The following is a 22,433-nucleotide window of genomic DNA, read 5'->3' on the forward strand; positions in this document are numbered from 1 at the left end:
TGTGCATGACAGCCTATCGTCTTATCACGACCCTCAATACTGTTTTCTGTGAGAGGCAATAAAACATCAACTGAAGGATCACTGGATTAACACACAAATTATATTAGGTTTAAGCCTTTAACACTTGATGCGCCCCTCATCTTCTGCAAAGTCTTTAAGTGTTTTCCCCCTTCAACACCTTAGAAATAACTCATCCTATAGCACAGGTGTCAAATAGGGCTGAAGGATATGGACAAAATTTCATATCTCGACATTCATGCCAGATATCTCGATATCAATATGATATGACTACGGGTTCGGTGAAAACCAAGCATTTTTCAGAAAAATACAAACATCATAATACAAAAGAATGTGGAAAGTGCAGTTTTATGTATAAGAACTCACTGCCAGTCATCAACATTAACATAAAGTACAAATAAATGAAATTTGTTGTGACTTCCAGAGCTGTACATGCAGGGTGAGCATGGGGGAAATCTATATCGTTTATATCGTTGCTTTTTCGATATTAATATCGTGAATGTTCAAATCTCGATATCGATATGATAATGATATATCTTTCAGCCCTAGTGTCAAACATGCGGCCCGGGGGCCAAATCTGGCCCGCCAAAGGGTCCACTCCGGCCCTTGGGATGAATTTGTGAAATGCAAAAATTACACTGAAGAAATTAACAATCCTTTTAGTTCATGTTTCACATTCAGACCAATTCAATCTCAAGTGGGCAGGACCAGTAAAATACTATCCTAATAACATAAAAATAATGACAACTCCAAATGTTTCTCTTCTGTAAATGTGAATATTTTAATGTATTTACATAAAGAAAAAGTAGAATTTTGCACACACACACACAAAAAAAGAGAATAACCTGAAATGTCTTAAGAGAAGCAAGCACAATTTCAACAATATTCTGCCTGTTACTCAATATTTTGTGTGTTTGTAGATCCACTGTGATCTGTAAGTTATAATGTACATGTGCAAATGATAAACTGAGGCAGAATATTGTTAAAAATTACATTTATTTTTTCCAGTTTGTTCATGTTTCTCACATCTTTTGAAAGGATAGTTTGTAGATGTAAACCTGTTCATAATGTAAATGAACTTTTTTGCTCTAAAACATAGAGAAAAGTTTGGAATTGACATTATATATATATTATTATGTTTTTATTTTACTGGTGCAGCCCACTGCAGATCATATTGGGGTGAATGTGGCCCCTGAACTAAAATGAGTTTGACACCCCTGTCCTATAGCCTTAATATGATCTACAGCACAGGTGTCAAACATGCGGCCCGGGGGCCAAATCCGGCCCGCCAAAGAATCCAATCTGGCCCACGGGATGATTTTGTGAATTGCAAAAATTACACTGAAGATATTCACAATCAAGGATGTTTAAATCATTTTTGGTCTTTTCAATCTAAAGTGATCAGTAAAATACTATCATAATAACCTATAAATAATGAAAATTCATTGTTTTAGTGTAAAAGAAAAAGTAAAATTGCATCAAAATGTTTCTATTTACAGGCTAGCCTTTTACAAAAAATGTGAATAACCTGAACAAATATGAACAAACTGAAATGTCTTAAAAGTAGTATGTGGAATTTTACCAATATTCTGCCTGTTATTAAATGATGTGTGTATTTGTAGATCCACTGGGGTCTGTAAGTTGTGATGCACATGTATAAATGATAAACTAAGGTGTAATATTGTTAACATTGCACTTAGTTTTCTTAAGTATTTTCAGGTTGTTCATATTTGTTCAAGTTATGTTCAATTACAGTTTGTAGGTGTAAACATTTTCATTGCAGAATTTTACTTTTTTCACTCAAAAACACAGAGGAAACTTTGGCGTTGACATTATTTATAAGTTTTTATCCTATCATTCCTATTATTTATATTATTTTACTGGTCCGGCCCACTGGAGATCAAATTGGGCTGAATGTGGCCCCTGAACTAAAATGAGTTTGACACCCTTGATCTACAGGGATTAAAAACAGATTATTATCAAATCAAAATAATATTCGGATGAAGATGACAGGAATAGGGTACATTAGGACTATTTACGCACACCAAACCGCTGCATCCTTGAATGTCTTTTTAACCCTTTCGTGCATTGTGGTCACTACAGTGGACAGTTATTCTCCAGCTGTTCTCTTGTATATTTATAGGTTTTGTTGTTATAGTTCCATATGAGCCAACACAGTGGACATTTATGCAACATCTCATAATACACTGCAATTCATACCATTACTATAACTTTGCTGTTCTTGATAAACCTGATCTGTATTAACATGTTTAAGTGTAAATCAGTTATTTGTTAGACAAAAAAGAGTTGGTTTTTTTGCATATTATTTGAGGTAATAACGAGCATTAGAGTATGTTCAAATGTGAGAAAACATCAAATTAGTAGCCTTAAAAATGGTTTTATTTCATTGTTTTCATTTTACTTTCTGATATTGGGTTTTAAATACATGTTTCTTTACTTAAAAAATTAAATGCATGGACATTTTTGTAACACCATGAAAAAAAAAAAAAAAAAACTCGATCGCAATTTTTTTTTTATGCCTAAGGAGGTATAAAAACACTCCAGAAAAAAAAATCTTGACTAAGGTTCTCATAATTCATGCATGAAGGGGTTAAGGTGAACGTCGTTATTCTACCCTAGAATAATTTTACCTACAGACTACTGAATGAAATTTAACTATTTTACACATATATATATATATATATATATATATATATATATATATATATATATATATATATTGGACTAGAGCTAGATCTACACACCAACAAATCCTCTTATTGTCTATTCCATTGCATAAAACATGACTGCATGAAGCCAAGTTAGATGTTTTATGTATTATTATTATTTTTTATTATTATTTATTCATTTCGTTCATGGTTGTGCATTTCATCAGTAAACATTTAATAATCATCAAGTAAACAAACATGTACACACCCATGCTCGAAAAGGAGCAGGGTGAAGAAAATCTTATATTTCCTGCCTCCTTCTAAACAATAATAACCTTAATGGTTAGCCATACATAAATAGTCAAAAAAACATACTGTATAAAGTCAGACAAACCAACTAAATACATCCAAAGATAGTACCAAATGAATACAAAACCAAGTGCAAAACTACATATCCAGAAAGTACAAAACATAGGTAAATATAAACCTGATGAAATGATGCAAAAGCATTTTACCAGTCCAAAGCAAGTAAATAAATGTCACAAAATACAAAGCACTTTTTGTAAAATTTTCCATTCAGACATGAGCCCAATGGTTTAGCTGAGGTAAATTTTTTTTTTTTTTTTACTTCACTGGCTGAGGTGAAAATCACTGAACACAAGCATTAAGATCATTTATAGAAGTAGGTCGCCAAACTTAAGTTTCAGAGAACAAATTGGGACAAGCGCAGTCCTCATGACATTAACAAGTACTCGCCACTAGATGGAGACAAATAAACATGTTCTTTCTTTGACGAAATGTGATGGTGTATTTGATTATTCCGCACATCATCATTACACTGTAGTCTTGCATAACAATCATGACAACTAAACGGGTTTAAGACGCCTAGCAGGTAAGAACCAGTGGCTTAGACTTTACTATTTACATACCACTTTCGGTCGACGGGAATCTATGATGTTATTTTTATTTAGGCTGTTATTGGGCTAGCTAGTTAGCGAACGTTATCTTCACTAGCTAGCTCTAACCATTGTGGCCTATTGAGCACAGTGGCTGAGAACGCTTGTGGATGTTAGCATTAGCGCGAAATCCAACAAGCTCTTCTGACAAGTTTGGAGAAATGTGACCACGGAAGTTGTATTTTGTGATATGCATAGTGTTTATTATGGGCTGCAGTTCACCGATGACTGTCGCATGTCTCTGAAGAATTTGATATCTATGAAGTGGCGGTGTCAACTAAATATATTAACAGCAGCAAGCACTAACCACTGCCTGCTGCCGACACTTGCTAGTAGTAAATTAGCTTCACACAGGCCATGGGCTGCGTCAAGTTCAGCGAAATGATTGCACTTCCGGTTGAAGCCACCAGAATAAAATTCTAAAAGAGCCGATCTTGTTAAATACATATATAATGAGTCCACCTCTATCTGTAGATCACAATTCTGACATAGTCGCATCATTTCAGTGTTTTTCAATTAGTTTGGCTATGCGGCGGGACTGTTTTGGGAATCTCAGGGTTATTTGTAATCACACGAGTGCTTTTATGTTGAAGGCGTTTTCGCCGCACTTCCTGCGTTTCTTCTTCACTAGTGCGATGTAGTTGGTTTGACAAGCGCAGCTAGCTAGCTGGCTAGCAAGAGACTTAACCCACTTAACCTAAGTGACACAGTCAGCGTTGTTTACATATGTGGCTAAGCAGCTGTCGGCGTGTGCTTAAACCGTGACAGATACTTACTTGTCCTATTGCCACTTCGGTAAGTCTGTATCAGTTAACGACATCTCCAAGTCTGTTATGAAACGGCCCACAAGTGCTATGTTAGCTACCGTTTGGAGATCAAGTGGTTGCTAGCGTCAGGTTAGTTAACAAAATAATTGTTATATGTCGTTAAACTGTAATGCCATGCAAGGTCAAAACAGGTATAACGTTGCAGTTTTAATATGCACATATATGGTTTGCTAACTAGTCCTTACGATGATGATACTTGTCATGTTGGACTGATATTTATCTGTGTCTGAAAGCCTTGTTAAACTCTGAGATCAGCACGGATTTAGGTAAAAGTACAAGCACATACACATCTTGTAATGTTATTAAAATGGTCATGCTTGTAATTTAGTCTCAGCAATGCAGCCCATCATTTCGTCACATTCTCAACTTTCAGAGCTGCATTCACTTTCCACTGTGTAGCGTTAGTACATTTTGTGAGATAGAAACAACAGTTGTGGCGCTAGTTTTTATGTTGACTATGAAGAAACATTCCCCGGGAATTTTCATTATGTGGAGTACAGCTTCAGTGTATATGTATTTTAACAAAATTCATATATTTAATGAGCTTGATTACTGTGTAAAGAATTGTAATTTGAGTCCACTTGCTTGACCCCCCCCCCCCCCCCCCTTTTTTTTTTTGCTAATAGATTACTCTAAATCCTCCTAAATCTGGGCCTTTACATTACAGCTTTTTGTAGTTTATAGATTTGCACAGACTCACATTGTGATTATGATTGTGATTAAATTAATTGTTCAGCCTTACACCTTATAACCTCCCCACAATCAAATAAAAACTGAGACAGCCCTGCATTGAATATGTTTGAAATGTTACCAACTTACAGTGTTTTTTCTCTCTCTGTAATGTTTTGTTTTTTCCAGACTTAACAGTTACTCTATGTAAGATGAACACTGAGGACAAGTTAGAGGGGATGCTGCTAAAGTGCAGCAGTGGAGGACTAGATGGAGGAGGGCGAGTTGGGCTGAGCAGTGGAGGAGGACTGGTGGTGATGACTCTGGGAGAACGATCTCTGGTGAACCATCCGCTTCTGGCTGAGGACGATGACGATGACGACGATGATGAGGACTTGACGGGGAGCTCTCTGGTTACTCATGACCTGGTCCCTCCAGAGCAGCTGATGATGCAGGAGGAGATGACAAAGAATGGTGGAGGAGGAGAAGAGGAGGGAGGAAGTGAGGTGGGAGTGCATTTCCCCCTAAAACTCACCAATAAGTTGCCCTGCTTACTTCATATGCCAGTGAGTTCATGCTGGTTACAAATAGGTCCATGTTTTTGAAAAATATGGCAATATGAGGTCATTTGTATGCATATCGCTCGTATGATCTGACCTGCATACAGCTTATATGAAATAACTTGTTCTTGTAAAAGTACAGTATTAAAGGTGAACAAGGGAAGATGCACATATGCTTGTGTGCATAAAATCAGATTAATTGTCATTCTTTAAAATGAAGTTTTAAAATGCTCCTAGTCAGGTGAATGTCTGAATCTGTTGAGTGCTGGGTGTTGATAGTTTGTGGACATTAGCTACAGGCATGCCTAAATCCATGAAAACATCCGCAATACACCGATTTCTATGAAGAAAACTCTTTTTGTGAAAATCCTCACATTTGCATTTGAGTCCTACAGTGCGTCTCTTCTGTAACTGTGTGCAACACTAGATACTGTTAGCTCAGAAATGCAGCCAGCTAATGTCAACACACGTCCGGCTCCCAGCACAAAACAGACTCCATCTCAGACTTTACATAAGCACGCGAGCATGTGCAAATCTTACATAGAGAACTTTTGAATATTTTCAAAGCAGTCTAATATTTTCCGTACATAGTGTTTGATGACAGTATTCAAACCATAAAGTCTTTGACGCTTAAATTATTCCGTTAAGTAATTATATTTGGCTGTTAACTTTATAGATTTAAGTCACTGATGATGATGCTATACTCGCCAAATAAAATGTTGAAGTAAGAAAGTCTACAGATGGTCCACTGTCAGCTGGCAGATGTGTAGGTGATGTCCTGGGTCTGCACTGAGGTCTGTTGTGTCTGAAGTACCTCCAGCAGGGAGTCATTCGCAGAGGATGCTTGAACCATAACCACTTGCTTCTTAAATTGCAGGGGAGCACTTGTTCCATGCTGGGTTTCCTCAGATTAGGCCCCACTGCTTCATCTGTTGCAGTGAGTGGGTGGGATTTAAATTAGATGTTGCATTTGTTAAATACTGTGCCTGTTTGTCCTGATTCTACAGTTAAGCATTAAGCAGGAACTGAAGCTGCCAGACCCATCAAGCCAGATGAAGAAGGACAAAAAAGTAAAGGATCTAATGGTGTGTCCCAAAAAGAAAAAAAGGAAGCAGCGTTCACCAGCAAAGGTAGGTTGTATAAATTTATTTTATCTAAAACATAATTTACATGTTTAAATGCTTGGTCTTTATGTGGGAACACAGAGGAGACTGATGGCAGGACTTTGTACATAAGGAGAGTTATCGTGGGTCTTTCCTTCCTGCAGCTGTTACGCTCCACAACAAAAACAGCTCCAAATAGTTCTGTGCAAAAAATCATACTCATATGTATAATCTGTATACATGTCTATATATATATATATATATATATATATATAGTTATGCGTGTAGATATGCGTGTATAGGTGTATGTATGAGTATCTCCACTATCCAACCTGTGGCATGTTCAGCATGTGCACAGCTGTAAATAGTATTTATAGCTTTTTTAAATTTGTCTTTATTTCTGATTTTGCTCGTTTTTGCTCTTGTGTGCTTTGTTTGTGTTCCACTCTTGCTGCTGTAAATCTGGTATTTCCCCTTGCAGGACTAATAAAGGAATATCTCGTCTTCCCAGTGAAATATGGAAAATTAAGCTAAAAACAACTGTATTTTTTTTTGTAGATTCTCAGTATCAATGAGGATGGATCTTTGGGCATACAGAACCCAAAGTGTCATGTTTGTGTACACTGCAATGCTGCATTTAGAACCAACTATCATCTGCAGAGGCACGTCTTCATTCACACAGGTATGAATTACTAAGTCATGTTATGAAATTACTTCACATTAGTTTAGGTCTCTGACAACAAGGATTGGAGGATCCTTGTTTTGGAGAAGTTACAAAAGAAATTACTATACACGAGCAAAACTAAAGTTGTTATATTTTTTTCAAACTGCAGGAGAGAAGCCATTTCAATGCAGTCAGTGTGACATGCGCTTCATTCAGAAATATCTCCTCCAGAGACATGAGAAGATCCATACTGGTGAGTGAAATACGCATGTAATCGGTACTTAGGATCCTTTAGTGAGTTTATTCTGAAATGACTCATCATTGTATTCTCCACTTTTGTCTTTTGGTTTAGGTGAGAAGCCTTTCCGCTGTGATGAATGTGGAATGAGATTCATCCAGAAGTATCACATGGAGAGGCACAAGAGGACCCACAGTGGGGAGAAACCCTACCAGTGTGACTACTGTCACCAGGTAAACTCTTTAAGATATATAGCAGTGGTTCTCAAACTTTTTACAGTGGAGTACCCCCTGAAATATACTGTTGTTTTTTTTTAGTTAAGTACCGCCAACTCTTGTTTCAGCATTTTTAATTGAAAAAAAATTAGGCAAAATTTGTTCCTGTGCCAAAGGTGTCTGTTTATATTTACAAAACTTTGTAAATGAACAACATATATTTTACTGTAATATATAAAAAAATAACAAATTAGTAAATTTTGTGTTCACAGTATAACCTGAAAAGTGCCCTCTTTCATTGATAAAAAAAATACATAAATTGGTCATTAATTAATAAATTAACCTTTTATCAACAAAAAAGTAATTACTTAGCTGCTCAAATAAACTCATTTTGAATAATACAAAATAGAAATGTTCTTAAAATGTTACCAAAGCTTAAACAAGATGATTGACAATAAAACTATTATATGAATGCATTTATTGTGTTTTATATTTTAACATTAATTCTCATTATTTATTTTGGATTCAGTACATGATGACTTCCAAAAAAATGTCAAGTACCCCCAGGGCTTCTTCCAAGTACCCCTGGGGGTATGCGTACCCCACTTTGGGAACCCCTGATCTACATTTAACAAAACAAACATTTGAAAGAAACAGAAAAAGAAGTCAGTCGTAAATCACCTATAACCCCCCCCCCCCATTAAATTATAATTAATATTGGTGTTACCCCTAATTTCCACTGGATAATGCTGCATTGTGTTACAGTAACATGACCCCCCCCACAACCAGCTCAGCACCCCACTTCACTAAAAATACCTGGCAAGTCTATTATATACAGTTATGGAAAAAGTTTTTGAACATCCTTAAAATTTTACACAATCTCAAATATTGTCATAAAATATTTGTAGAAAAATCTTTTTTGTGTTTTAAAAGCTGTGGTTGCATCAGACATACACAAACAATTGCATGTTTTTGGTTTATTCATGGTTCCTGTGGGTCTTGAATTTACAAATCTGCATTTAATACCTTAAAAAAAGTCTCTAAAAGGTATTAAATTTCATATGGTAGGTCGTACGTTACATTGCCATAAACTGGTTCATTATATTGTCTTTAGATGTGTCTGAGAAATGTCCAAGCTGCAAAGAAAGTAAAAAGTAACATTAGTCGACTCAGTTACACCCATTGTAACTCGCCAATTTATATTGAAATTAGGAACCAATTATCAGTAACTTTGCAGCCCCCAGTGAGAAATGATCAAAGAACATTCAGCCCAATACACATGCAGCCGTTAGGCATGCGCACATCACCCAAAAAATAAGCATGGCGAAGTGGAAATTTAATAATGACTGGTTGGAGAAAAGATCATTCTTGACCCAGCTGACATGAGTTTTTGCCAGTATGGCTGTGAAAAAGGCTGTGAAATGGGCATTAAATTCTGTTCTATTCATGAGTCTTAAAAAGTCTTAAATTTAGCTGGTAGAAACCTGTAGGAACCCTGTTACTGCTCACAAGAAAAAAACAACAAATCTAAATTCTTGACAGTTCCAACATGTCACACCCTGGATATGTTTTATTATCTTACTGACACATCTGGTTTTGACCTCGACAGAACAGAGCATGTGCAGAAGGGAGCATGTGGGTTTGGAGAATGGCACAGTACTTGGCCCAATGATTTAAGAGTGATTCTTAACAAAAGCATGGGGTGTCCAAAACCTTTTTCCACCACTGTATATTATAAAGCACAGAACCGATGAGACACGCAGAAAATCGGATACACAAAGCAAAGAGGATCCGATCAATTCACAACAATCACAACATCAACAACAATAACAAACACTACAGCAAAATTCTGATATGAAACAAATGTGAAGATGAGGACATTTTTAACAACTTAATCACAGTCACAAATATTTGATCCCTGTTGTTCAGAACTCCGGTGAATTGTCCTTACCTTGTAAAGTATATCACAATTGTAGAAGAAATAAAACAAATCCAAATATATATTTTTTAATGCCTGCTTTGTTTGTTAGTGGAGCTCAAAGGCAAACCGTGTTGGAGCCGTGGCATGATGCATCTGATCCCAGTGGAAATCACAGATTAGTGTTTTCTCTGCAAAACAAAGCAAAGAACAAATATAAGTGGAATTTATACAATCACTAGGAACTACATTTATAGTACACTGGCAATTGGAATAAAGACTAGATGTGAAATAATTCCTCATTGGCATTTTAACTTTACTACAAGACAGATGAAATTTAATGGAAAATAGAAAGTGTCTGACTGTTTTTGTGCTTATTAAATGTGTTTTTTCTTTGTTTTTATTGTCTCGACTTAGGTGATTTTTTGTTGTTGTTGCATTTGTTATCTATTTCTTGCTGAAATATTTTACTAAATATTTTGTTTCATCCACAGTACTTCTCCAGAACTGACAGGGTTTTAAAACACAGGCGAATGTGTCACGAGAACAGAGAGAGAAAGACCAACAAGGCAGCTGGTAAAGTTGGACCTCTGCGTGAACCCGATTCTTTAGGCCTCCCCTTTCTTGCCAAAGAGTGTTCGCTGCCTAAAAAGAAGCGCCAAAAGTGTTCAGAGAAGTTGCAGAGTTCAGGGGCTTCCACCGCTGCCCAGACTGAAGGGCATTCTGTTGCTGTTGCAGAAGCAGAGGAGAAAGAGGAGCAGAGACAGAACAAAATTGAAGGTCTACCTCTCTATGCTGTGTCCTCCAAAGTCAAGCACGAATATGTGATTTCAGACTATTCTGTGGAACTCCCTGAAGAATCTGCAAGCCAAAACCAAGAGGGAGAGTTGTCATCAGAAGAGACAACTCCTCCTAAATTAGTTCTAAAAAAAGTCTCCAAGAGGAGTCTCAAACAGCCCAGCGAACAGCCTCCTCCCAGCCTGTCCACACTGTCTTCCTTCGAGGAGAATAGCAAAGTCACACAATATACCTTTGAAATTGTAGACAAGCAAGGGCTTTTGGATGTAGACAGCAATACTGAACTTGAATCAGTTGAAACTCTTCAAGGAGGTCCAACAAAACCAGCAGCCAGCAGCACAAATTACGACGACGCCATGCAGTTTCTCAAGAAGAAACGTTACCTTCAGGCCGCGATGGCCAACAACAGCCGGGATTATGGCCTCAACACAAGCAGCATTTCTGCTCAGCCGCCCGTCACACAAACTGTGGTGTCGACTGTCATTGACGAAACAGTCCCTGCCACCATCCTGGAGCCCCAGCCCATCAACACAGAGATTAAAGCAAGTCATGATAAGAACGTACTGCCAGATGAAGTCCTTCAGACTCTGTTGGACCACTATTCCAACAAAGCCAACGGACAGTCAGACATTTCTTTTAGTGTTGCTGACACAGAGGTGACGTCAAGCATATCCATTAACTCCTCAGATGTTTCGGACAGCAGCCCCGTGGAGAGCCTGGCAGCCTCTAGTGCCCACGTTCAGCCACCTACTGAGAAGGTTAGTCTCTTGCAAGAATACTCCAAATTTCTCCAACAAGCACTTGAGAGGACCAGCCAGAATGACAGCTACTTGACCAGCCAGAGCCTCAGCTTGGTCTCAGAAAACCCCACTTTAGCTGGACAGCCTCTGTTCTCCACAGAGAAACAGTTTCCTTCTCCCAGCAGGTTCAAATCAGGTATGAGCTCTCCGCTAAGGTCCGCTTTAGAGAAACCTCACTTCGGATTACTGGTCGGGGACTCCCAACACTCATTTTCATTTTCAGGTGACGAGACCACGCCTCCCTCAGCGGTGTCCCCAGCTGAGGAGGACTTCCTGGAGCAGGTCTCGCCCTCCAAAAAGACAGACTCTACGCAAGGGATACTGCAGACTTTTCAAATAAGCTCCTTCGATCAGAACTTCAAGTCACATTTCCAGACATCAAGATCTGGATCCTCTTCACAGTTTACTGTTGCCAATGGACAAGTAAGTCTTCGAGGACACAGCACAGACTTCTCAGAGTTCCCCTTAGTTAGAGTCACTGAGACCAGGTCTCAACTGAACTCCTCTCCTGATGTTTCTTCCAGTGAAACCTTTGGCTGACAGGAGGCGTGAAGAATTCATTTCTGTCGATAATTTCAGCGGCACTTTATCTCATGTTTCCTGTTTTGCCAAAACAAGTCCCATTACAACTTCATGCTCTTTCTCAAAGAAGAAAAAAAGAGTTTCTGTTTTATGTTTTAAGTCTGACTGAATGAAAATTGATTAATTAAAAAAAGTATAATTAATTCTCCCCCTCTTTAAAAAAAGAATTGAAGTAGTTCTTGCACCAGAATGTACACTGAGATACTGGGCGACCAAAGCAAGAGATTAAGTGAAATGTTATCTCTCAGAGTTTATTTTTTATGTTGTCAATCAGTTTGTTTAATGATGATCAAATCACCTGTGCTGCTTTATGCAATATTTCCACTTACTGAAATGTAGGCCCTATTTATGTACGCCATTTTGCTGTTAGCTACCTCCCTCTGCAGTTTATCTGGTAAAACAACTCGGCAGTTTTCAGTTCACTCCTAGAATCTTTTGTTATTCCAGCTGTATAACTCCTGTGAGAGGACGGGTTTGGATTTCCAGGTTTGCCTTAACACAGTTCTCACATGCAGTATAGACAAGGCCATGCGGTAATCAGTATCAACGTCATCACCGCACAGTGGCAACGTGTTAGAATAAGTGCACGGCCCAATTGAGTCCATATGGTGCAAGTACTGTATTAACACGAACCTGAAAAATACAAACCTTTCCTTGCATTTGCCTATAGAAATTACATTGTGGTGTGATCACAATTGATTCTTCACTTTATGTTGAAGTCACTTTACCATCACCTAAAATGGGTGTTGCTATATGATATATGTAATGTATCCTAAGGAAAGATTGGAGTGATTGTATTTATCTGGTATAGACACAGTTTAAGTTTCTTTTGACAGATTATACCTAATTGGTTGTTCTAAAGGCCAAGACTAAAACTGAAATACCCCCACCCACCCTGCAAAAAAAATAAATAAATAAGATTTGGGTATTGGATCACTGCAAGCATGTAATGATTGCAGGATAATGGTCATTTTATTTACAAGTCAGCTGTAGTGAAATCAACTTAAAAGGATTGTGCGTACCGTCTGCACAATTTGCACATTTTTCACTACAGGGAATGTTGTTTACCTTCACAATGGAGGTATGGAATAAACTTTGATTTGCAGTCCAAGATGAGAGATTTTTAAATGACCTGCCCTAAATTGACATTGAAAATTTAGACGTTGTGAAGTGACAGATGACACTCTTATGTTTTCATCATGTGTAATGTCAAAGCTCCTGTAGCTGCAGTTTTGTTTTGTTGGTTTTTTTTTTACAAGACTGGAAGGTGCACAAGTAATGAGAAATGGTTTAATCTTAGTTTAGGCTGTGGTATGTAGAAAAGGGGTGCTTGGTTCCGATTTCATTAATTTTTCCATCTGTGCCTTTCTTTCTTTCTTTCTTTCTTTCTTTCTTTCTTTCTTTCTTTCTTTCTGTCTTTCTTTCAGTCTTTCTTTCAGTCTTTCTTTTTATTCCTGTCCTGCAGTCTTCTGTTTGTATACTTCCTGTAACTGGGTCAGTGATCTGTGGCAACAGATTCCACTTGCACATTAACAACAAACACATAAGCTATCGATTTATTCAGTCTGTAATCTTACATTGAGGTCTGGGAGCTTCATACAAAACCAGTAAATCTAGTTTTACTGTTTTTTGATTATTTGCAATAAATAGCACAGAGTTGAATTCTCAGCCTGTTATCTGTGATTTTACCGTGTTGCAGTATGCGTGTATGAATAATTAGGTTTCATTGCCGGTAGATTTGAGCTGAAATGATCACATCTGTCCGAGTGTTGTCGAAACCATGCAGTTTTAACACGTTTCTCCTTTACTTCATCAGACATTACACTGTTAATTGTTTTCCATATATGTGTTGTCTTAGGTGCTATTGTGTAAAACACTTATTTAATGTCATCAGATTTGGTTCAGAAAATGATGTGAAGCTCCCTAATGTTACAAGTCTACTGACAATCAGGGACAAGCAGCACCCCCATCAATCATCGAATACTTCACTTTTTCCCCCCTCATTGAACATTCCCTTTAGAATGTATAGAAAATATCCTGCTGTAAATACATTGTATATTTTTATGTTCTGAGAAGTACTGTTAGATCTGTGTGTCGATAGAGAGACAAGGCTTGTGCAAGAGACACTTTTTGTCAGTGGAAGGCACATGAATTTGGTTATCCAGCATTTATATGATTAAACAGTGAATCCATGTCAGTCACCGTCAATGTGGCTTTCTAATGTTTGTATATATCTCACATTTGTTAAGAAGAAAATTCATTTTCTGCAGATGAGTTTCCAGTCTTTGTAAGTTAATGCCGCTGCATTATGATCAGTTTTACTGTCAACAAATGCTGGTAATGAAAGCCCCCCACTCTCAAAAACGGTTTAAAGACATACTTCACCTGAAATTATTATTTGCATTATCTAATACTCAACCTGTACAGCTTGAATTCATGTTGGTTACATTCTACTTTGGGTGAAGAATGACTTGAATTATGTTTTTATGTTTTAAATACTCTCATTCACTCATTTCATAAACAAGCAGTTTTTAAAAGCACAGTTCAGGTCATTGTTTCTACTTTGGTAAATTATAATCCATGAATTATTTGTGGAGAATCTAAGATTCGGTGAAGCAGTTTAAAAGCAAAACTGTCATACATTATGTGAAACGTACCATTGCATTTTTTTTCCTCCTTTGACTGTCGTCAGTAAACTGGCCGTAAGTGTCCTTGTATAAGCTAAAGAAAAAAAATATTTCTTTTGTGTAAAAAGATCTGAATTATGAATTTTTTGATAAAAAACTATTTTTGAAACATGTCATTTAAGGCACTGATATGTACAGTATATCATATGCAGTCACTATTGCTACCCTCATTTATCTCTGTACAAGTCGTTTGTGTCAAGATCTTTCAAATACGGATGGAAATCTTTTTTTCCTACAGTCCGACATTTGACTGGCTTTTTCATATTTTTAAAGAACTTGACAAGGACGCCCTGCTGCCTCCCTGTGGGGCTGATCTTTAGTTAGACTGTAAGGTTTATATGCATGGTCATTAACTTGTTGGGTCGAGTGAACTTGTTTTATGAATAATGTGCAGCTTTAATTGTAGCCGATTAATTTCAGTAAAGTAACTCATGATTAGATTTTTTGCAATATATTATGATTTGTAAACAATCGGATTAAATCGTTGTTTTGATTGTTGTGTGTCATGTCCTTATAAATAAATTAAGAAAATCACTGTATTTGATTGTGCATTGGTTTTTATGTGCAATGCAAGTAAGGTTTGAATGAGACATAATGCCCTTTTCTTATATACACATAAAACATTATTATATAAGGTGTTTACCAGGGTGAGATAGTTCCCTCTTGAATAATCATTGGATATATATAATAAAACTGCATGGTTAACATCCATATAGTGATTGATGACAGGTAAAACCATGTACCCTTAAGGGTAGATATAGTATAAGAGTATATTGGAAAGCACATCAAGGAAATGATTCCTGGAATAAAAAGATAAGGCTGTTGAGTAGGTGCACATTTCAGCTTTAATCATTAGTCAACCTTGCCTATTGCTGGGCTTGCCAAAACCAACACATGATCCTTGGGCAAAGCAGCCACACACCCTGGAGGCTTACCAGAGACAACACTTTTATCTAACTTAACCTGCTGACGTTTTCACAAACACGTTATTTGCAAGAGGAGCCACAATCCTGGTTGTTGGAAATGGAGACAATGAAATATTCACATAGATGAGGTTTTTCCTTCATTTTTCCTCAACATGGATTGAGAGGAGACTGTCAAAAGGTAAGATATAACTAATTAGATTTTTAAATACATAAATAAATAATAGAAAATGTATCATTTTAATTGTAACGTCTGGACAAATAAAGGATTGTGTCTTTAAAATAAAAGTAAAATATTCTGGACAAACATTAACTTGAAGGGGCTTGTTGAGGGTTTGTTTGGCACTTCTACCCACCTGCATATTCGACTCTTGAAAAAGTAATAATTTTTGTATTTGTTCATTTGTATAAGCGCATTTAATAAGTACTCTGACCGGTTAAATTAGTCTGGACATATAAATAACTGTATTTTTAAAATATAAATGAAATACTTTGAACAAACTTCAAGTTGGTGAGGCTCGATCATACTGTATGTTGAGCATCTGTACCAACCTGCATATTCGACGCTTTTTTAAAAAAATATTTTAAGTAATTCATGTATTTATTTTTTATTCTAATTATTTATTTAAGCGAATTTAAAAAGTATCCTGGCTGGTGTAAGGAGCTCAATTTAGTTCAATGGAATTGGAAAAAAAAAAAAAAAAACAACAACGTCGAATATACAGCTAGCATACACAATAAGCTAAAATAAAGAATAGTATAGCTAATTGCATTAAAATATTTTAAATAATTTAAGTTGTTGTTTTTTTTTTTTTATTGTAATCATTTATTTAAGCGAATTTAAAAAGTATCCTGGCTGGTGTAAGAAGCTAAACTTAGTTTGATGGGATTGAGAAAAAAAAAACAAAAAACGTCGAATATACAGCTAGCATACACAATAAGCTAAAAATAAAGAATAGTGTAGCTAATTGCTTTAAAATATTTTAAATAATTCATGTATTTTATTTTTTTATTGTAATTATTAATTTAAGCGAATTTAAAAAGTATCCTGGCTGGTGTAAGAAGCTAAACTTAGTTTGATGGGATTGAAAAAAAAAACAAAAAAAAAAACGTCGAATATACAGCTAGCATACACAATAAGCTAAAAATAAAGAATAGTGTAGCTAATTGCTTTAAAATATTTTAAATAATTCATGTATTTTATTTTTTTATTGTAATTTATTTAAGCGAATTTAAAAAGTATGCTGGCTGGTGTAAGAAGCTAAACTTTGATGGGATTGAGAAAAAAAAAAAACGTCGAATATACAGCTAGCATACACAATAAGCTAAAAATAAAGAATGGTATAGCTAATTGCTTTAAATGAGTTGGTTAACTGCTTGAAATGTACGTTAAAAATCAGTTCGACATCAGGGCTATTAAATGTCATTGTAAGTGCGGTTTGTTTAGCTTGTTTTATTGTTTAACCTGCTGACAGTTTGACAGAAGCCTGGCCCTGGTTCTGAGGTAGGAACACACACCCTGTCAGATCCGGGTGTCCTTTGCCTGCACCCGGTGTCTGGAACCGGGATAGGCGGGGCTGCAAATGTCATTAACAGACAGGCAAACAACACAGGCTTCCTCCACAGCACACTGGTCTCCGTGTGTTTGATTACAAGTAAAAGTTATGATGGTGAACCTGTGGGTCAGCTGAGGGTTTACTACTACTGTTTACTAAACCTGCAGGTTGCAATGGAGACCCTGCCAATAGGCTGGACTGTGCACACCTGTGACCAGGAAGGAGATGTTCCAGGAGCAGGACAGGTGGAAGGGAGAGCTGCTGCCAACACTGACACACATGTTCATGATCTGTTCCACGAGGATGCACAGGTAGAGCAAACATTTATCAAACCCAGGTGTGACATGATTTAATAAGTTTACATTTACTTTGTTGCAATTAGGAAATGTATGTCATGGCTAAAAGTTTAAGAAGCACAAAATAACAAAGGCTTTGAAATGTGGATATGTATAAATGAGTATTCACTTTTCTAATTATCGTGTGATGATGTTAGAAGATGTGGTAAAATATAGAGGGAATTTGCCCTCGCTAAATCTGATAGTAGATTTCTGAGGTGGAGAGAAAAGGGAATAACAGCCATTTGTATACTCATTGAGGGGAAAACCTTTAAATCATTTGAAAAAATAAAAAAACAGTATAATTTGGAGGACAAGGATCAGTATGGTTATTTACAGGTAAAACATTTTTTTGACAGGGAGATTAAGAGTAATTTATCAGAGAGCAGCAAACTGATTAAGGTCTTAACAGGAGCTTACAAACAAACACCCACTAAGATTGTGTCAAAATTATATTAGGGTCTACGAAAATTTAATGGTGTGAGTTCATTTTACATTAAATCGAAATGGGAATCAGAATTGAATATTACTCTGTCTGAAAGTGAGTGGCATTCTATGTGTAAAACGCAGCTAACATCCACCAGCTCTAAAGGTTGGCGAGAATTTGGCTGGAAAAACCTCATTCGCTTTTTTATTACACAAAATATCAAAAGCAAACAATTGGGAAAACAGCAGCAATGCTGGAGAGGATGTGGTCACATGAATGCCAACCACTCGCATATCTTTTGGACGTCTAAAAATGCAAATGTTTTGGAACCGTGTTGTTCAGACAATGGAAAACATTTTAAATTATAAAATTCCAATGGACCCCCAGACTATCTACCTTGGTCTAATACCTGATGACGTAATTAAAAGAGAAGACACTTACTTATTCAAAATTTTAATTCTTGCCTGCAAAAAGGTAGTCACAAGGAACTGGTTAAAAAGTGACCCTCTTCGACCACAACAATGGCTGGACATTATAGAGGAAATATATACCATGGAAAAATTAACATTTCAACTGAGGATTAAGATGGGAACTTTTAAGCGAAGATGGGAGAAATGGACCATATTCAAGGACACTAATTCTTGATATCAGATCAAGTACGGAAAAGCAGTCAAATGCATAAAGAACAGCATCCCCCCTTGTTCTGTTTCGTTTTATTGTTTGTTTGTTTTGTGACAGCACTGTAAAAGTGATTTAAAACATTAAAATAAAAAGTTAAATATATATATATATATATATATATATATATACACACACACACACACATACACACACAGGGTGGGGAAGCAAAATTTACAATATTTTGAGGCAGGGATTGAAAGACAGTGTATGACCAATTAGTTTATTGAAAGTCATGAGAATTTATTTGCCACAAGAAACTTTACATAATAGAAAATGTTTTTATTCTGTGTGTCCTTCTTTCTCAATAACTGCCTTCACACGCTTCCTGAAACTTGCGCAAGTGTTCCTCAAATATTCGGGTGACAACTTGTCCCATTCTTCTTTAATAGTATCTTCCAGACTTTCTCGTAATAGTTTTGCTCATAGTCATTCTCTTCTTTCCATTATAAACAGTCTTTATGGACGCTCCAACTATTTTTGAAATCTCCTTTGGTGTGACGAGTGCATTCAGCAAATCACACACTCTTTGACGTTTGCTTTCCTGATTACTCATATGGGCAAAAGTTTCTGAAAAGGTATGGATAATAGTGTTAGGTATGATTATGACATCAATATATGTTTGGTTTCAAAACAATTGACGTAGTGCCTGCTGAGAAAAAACAACTAAATGTTCATTGTAAATTTTGCTTCCCCACCCTGTATATATGTGTGTATGCGTGTGTGTGTGTATATATATATATATATATATATATATATATATGAAAAGAGGGAAAACATAGGGAAGATGGAAGAAAACTGAGGAAAACCTTATTATGACTGCATGTATTCAGTCTAACCATTTGAAAGTGTATTTCTTTGTTTCATTGGGTTTTGCATTTATTTGATGGGTTTGTGTTTCTCTCTATAGTTCCATGTATGCTCACATCTTCAGTTCAGTTCTGACAACTTTATTTATCTCAAATGGGTGATTAATTGGCTCTCTTACATGCATACAACAATGATCAGTAAAAGGAAACATTAAGAGACATATTGGCCGATAAAATCACCAATTAATAAAATTCAATAAATAAATCATCCAAGAATATTCAGTTTCATCTAAAATGCATGGGGTCTGGTCAATGTTTTTGTTTTTTTAATTCTCTTTTTATTGGTATTTTCCTTGGTTCACATATTTATTCACATAGCAGTTCACCATTCTCATCGATTCATCTGAAAATTACAATTGAATCTCATTGTGATACACGTCCGTGAGTCCTCAGACAATACAAATATGGATAATTGGGCCTCCTTCAGTAATACCAAAGATGTAGTTTTTACACAATTAAGAACTAAACTCCCTAGAACAGGAATGCTGGGGTGCACATTTGTGGTATTAGAAAAAACAAAAAACAAAAACACATTGATACAAAGGGTTTAAAAAGAAAAAAAGGGGTGAAATGGACATAAAACATGGTTTTAGATAAACGATGGATGAACTGGTCTGGTCTCTGTTTAAGAAATTAATTGCTGAAGGGTGAAAAGACTTTGCAGAGGAATTAGTGTTGCTCTTGGGCACAGTATATAGTGTTGAGCAGAATGCAGCAGTACAAATTTGGTTGACAGAATTTGTACTACTGCCTTCACGTATTATTATTATGGTTTTTGGTTGTTGTTTTTTTTTTGCAATTTAAATTCCAATTAAAAAAGGCTTTGAAACTCATAAAATCTTTATAGTTACCCTTCAGAACCTAAAAAAACTTAAGCAGCAAAGCTTGCAAAAACAAACCTTTTGCTCATACCTTATTGGTTGATTATAATTTTGCCTCTTCATCCTTCAGTTTTCCATCATCTTTCATTTTTCTACTCCTTGTTTTGTAGTAAAATAAACTCATTTCATATGTAATGTTATGCTTTTCCTCATGTTTGCTCCCTAGTCATGAGCATCAGTTCTATAACATGGTTTTTGTGGTCAGGGTTTTCAGGACTCTAGTCAGCCCTGGTGGAAGATCAAAATATTCGTGTGGGAGCCGGTTCTCTTTGGTACCTGGGATGGTGTTTTTACCACATGCATGATCAACATTTTTGGTGTTGTTCTGTTCCTGCGAACTGGCTACCTGGTGGTGAGTTTACACAACATATTTATTCTAATGTTTGTATTTTACTATCAGGCATTTGAGTTGAGTTTACTATCTTTCCCTGGCTTGGACACTATGAGTCGAGTAACATCTGATTTTTTTCCTAGTTTAAATGTTTAAGTAATCAAATCACATTAAATGCTAATTGAGTAAGCACTGAATTTTGCACCTATGGAGTGTTTAATGCATCTGTTCCCAAAAGGCTGTGCTAGAATCCATAGCTGAGTGGCAGCAGATTTTATACATATTGTACACAACCTGTCCAAAAATGAATCAGTCCCCCACTAACATTGACCCTTAGCTTTATTCAGCCTTTAGCTTTGATCACAACATAATTTCAATAAGTTTATTGTAATATCAAAATATTTATTTCCATTATTTTATGAACACATAGCACTGCTGAACCTAGACCTGACCAACTGAATCAACCCCAGATCATAACACTACCCCCTCAGGCTTGTACTGTAGGGACTAGGCGTGATGGGTAATCACTTCATTCACCGCTCTTCATCACTCTGGAACAGGGTCAATGTGGACTCATCAGACCACATGACTCTTTTCCATTGAAACACAGTCCAATCTTTATGCTCTCTACAAACTGGTGGTTGTTTTACCCATAAAGACCCAAATATACACCAGTGACCAAAAGTACTGATCTAAAATGTTTAATAACTTTAGAGCCACTAATCCTATCAATAAATGTAAATAATCAGTGTAAAATGCAGTTTGTCATCTTTTCATGGTCATCAGATATGACCCATTTGGACATTCAGAGGCTTCGTAGTTACCATGGAAACACCGTCATCTTCTACAACATTGATTCACCAGTAAAACCCATGGAGTTGGATCAATGACAGTGGATGGAGACACTCAGTTTATGTTCAATTAATAGTATGTTTTGCCAAAAAAGTCACTTTTTCATCCGTTTTCTCTGTTTTTGATATAATAACCCTCAAATGTAATCTGAGGTTTTATGAACATCTACATGATCAATACATTAAATATAGGAAAATACCTGATTTATACTGAAAAAATGCAAAATGGAGTAGATATTATAATAAATGGTGTTAAATCACTTAAGAAAGGTTAAATAGAGAAAAATTCATTTGGGAACTGACACAGAAGTAGCGCTGGGTCTTTATGGGTTAAGAAATGAGAAGCTATTCACTGTATCAGTTAGAGTTAATGAATGTTTTGCAGCTGAAACATGTTAACCATTGCTATTTTATATGTAGGAAAGTCTAGTGTGTATTGTTTTACTGATAAGAGGAGAAAATGAGTCTGTTAACTGACTGAATAAAATGTATATTGTCTCATTAATCTAACTGTTTGAGCATTTGTAATGTGTATGTTTTAAGATAATATTGGACGGTGATATAGAAATTTACTCTTCATGAATTAGAGAAAAGTTGTGAATTGGGTCATGATGGTTTGTCATTTTAAACAAGTGGGTCCCCAGAAAAATTTGGGAAACGTTGCTTTAGTTCCCTTTATTATCTCACCTATCTGGTAATCTATCTCTCCAGCCCAGTTGAAATGTGTATTTTTAGTTGCAAACCACAGCCTGTGCATGTGGGAGTACAGATTGGAATTAAATAGTCGCATTTTTAAAATCTTTTACGCAGATTTAAAACAAAATAGTAGTATTACGTAGTTTAAAGCAGCGGTTCTCAACTGGTCTGGCCTCTGGACC

General features: G+C 36.2%; 2 protein-coding genes across 4 annotated transcripts in view; both read left to right on the forward strand.

Annotated features, from left to right (window-relative positions):
* Positions 1-3,471: 3,471 nt before the first annotated feature.
* On the forward strand, positions 3,472-12,923 carry znf148 (zinc finger protein 148). Of its 3 annotated transcripts, none has more exons than XM_030124605.1 (7): positions 3,472-3,579; positions 5,329-5,705; positions 6,707-6,829; positions 7,361-7,484; positions 7,636-7,719; positions 7,819-7,937; positions 10,332-12,923. In XM_030124605.1, exons 2-7 carry the CDS (start codon positions 5,352-5,354, stop codon positions 11,973-11,975), a joined length of 2,448 nt encoding a protein of 815 aa, XP_029980465.1. In that variant the 5' UTR covers positions 3,472-3,579; positions 5,329-5,351; the 3' UTR covers positions 11,976-12,923. The 3 variants fall into 3 exon arrangements, with proteins under 3 accessions (XP_029980465.1, XP_029980467.1, XP_029980466.1); XM_030124607.1 differs by having other exon boundaries at positions 5,329-5,645; XM_030124606.1 differs by lacking the exon at positions 3,472-3,579 and adding an exon at positions 4,284-4,438.
* A 2,763-nt stretch (positions 12,924-15,686) lies between these two features.
* Positions 15,687-22,433, forward strand: part of slc12a8 (solute carrier family 12 member 8) — a 35,428-nt gene continuing 28,681 nt past the window's right edge. The window contains exons 1-3 of the mRNA XM_030124140.1: positions 15,687-15,808; positions 17,351-17,494; positions 20,579-20,725. Coding sequence (XP_029980000.1) covers positions 17,357-17,494; positions 20,579-20,725 — 285 coding nt within the window. The 5' untranslated portion in view covers positions 15,687-15,808; positions 17,351-17,356. The remainder of the gene's footprint in view (positions 15,809-17,350; positions 17,495-20,578; positions 20,726-22,433) is intronic.

This window comes from Sphaeramia orbicularis, chromosome 21, assembly GCF_902148855.1.
Source record: "Sphaeramia orbicularis chromosome 21, fSphaOr1.1, whole genome shotgun sequence".
Taxonomy (NCBI): Eukaryota; Metazoa; Chordata; class Actinopteri; order Kurtiformes; family Apogonidae; genus Sphaeramia; species Sphaeramia orbicularis.

Excerpts from the sequence above, each read along its gene's own strand:
- znf148 (XM_030124605.1), top strand. The coding sequence starts at position 5,352 with ATGAACACTGAGGACAAGTTAGAGGGGATGCTGCTAAAGTGCAGCAGT. Across the intron at positions 6,830-7,360 it reads AGCAGCGTTCACCAGCAAAG|ATTCTCAGTATCAATGAGGA; the intron begins GTAGGTTGTATA and ends TTTTTTTTGTAG. Across the intron at positions 7,720-7,818 it reads ACATGAGAAGATCCATACTG|GTGAGAAGCCTTTCCGCTGT; the intron begins GTGAGTGAAATA and ends CTTTTGGTTTAG.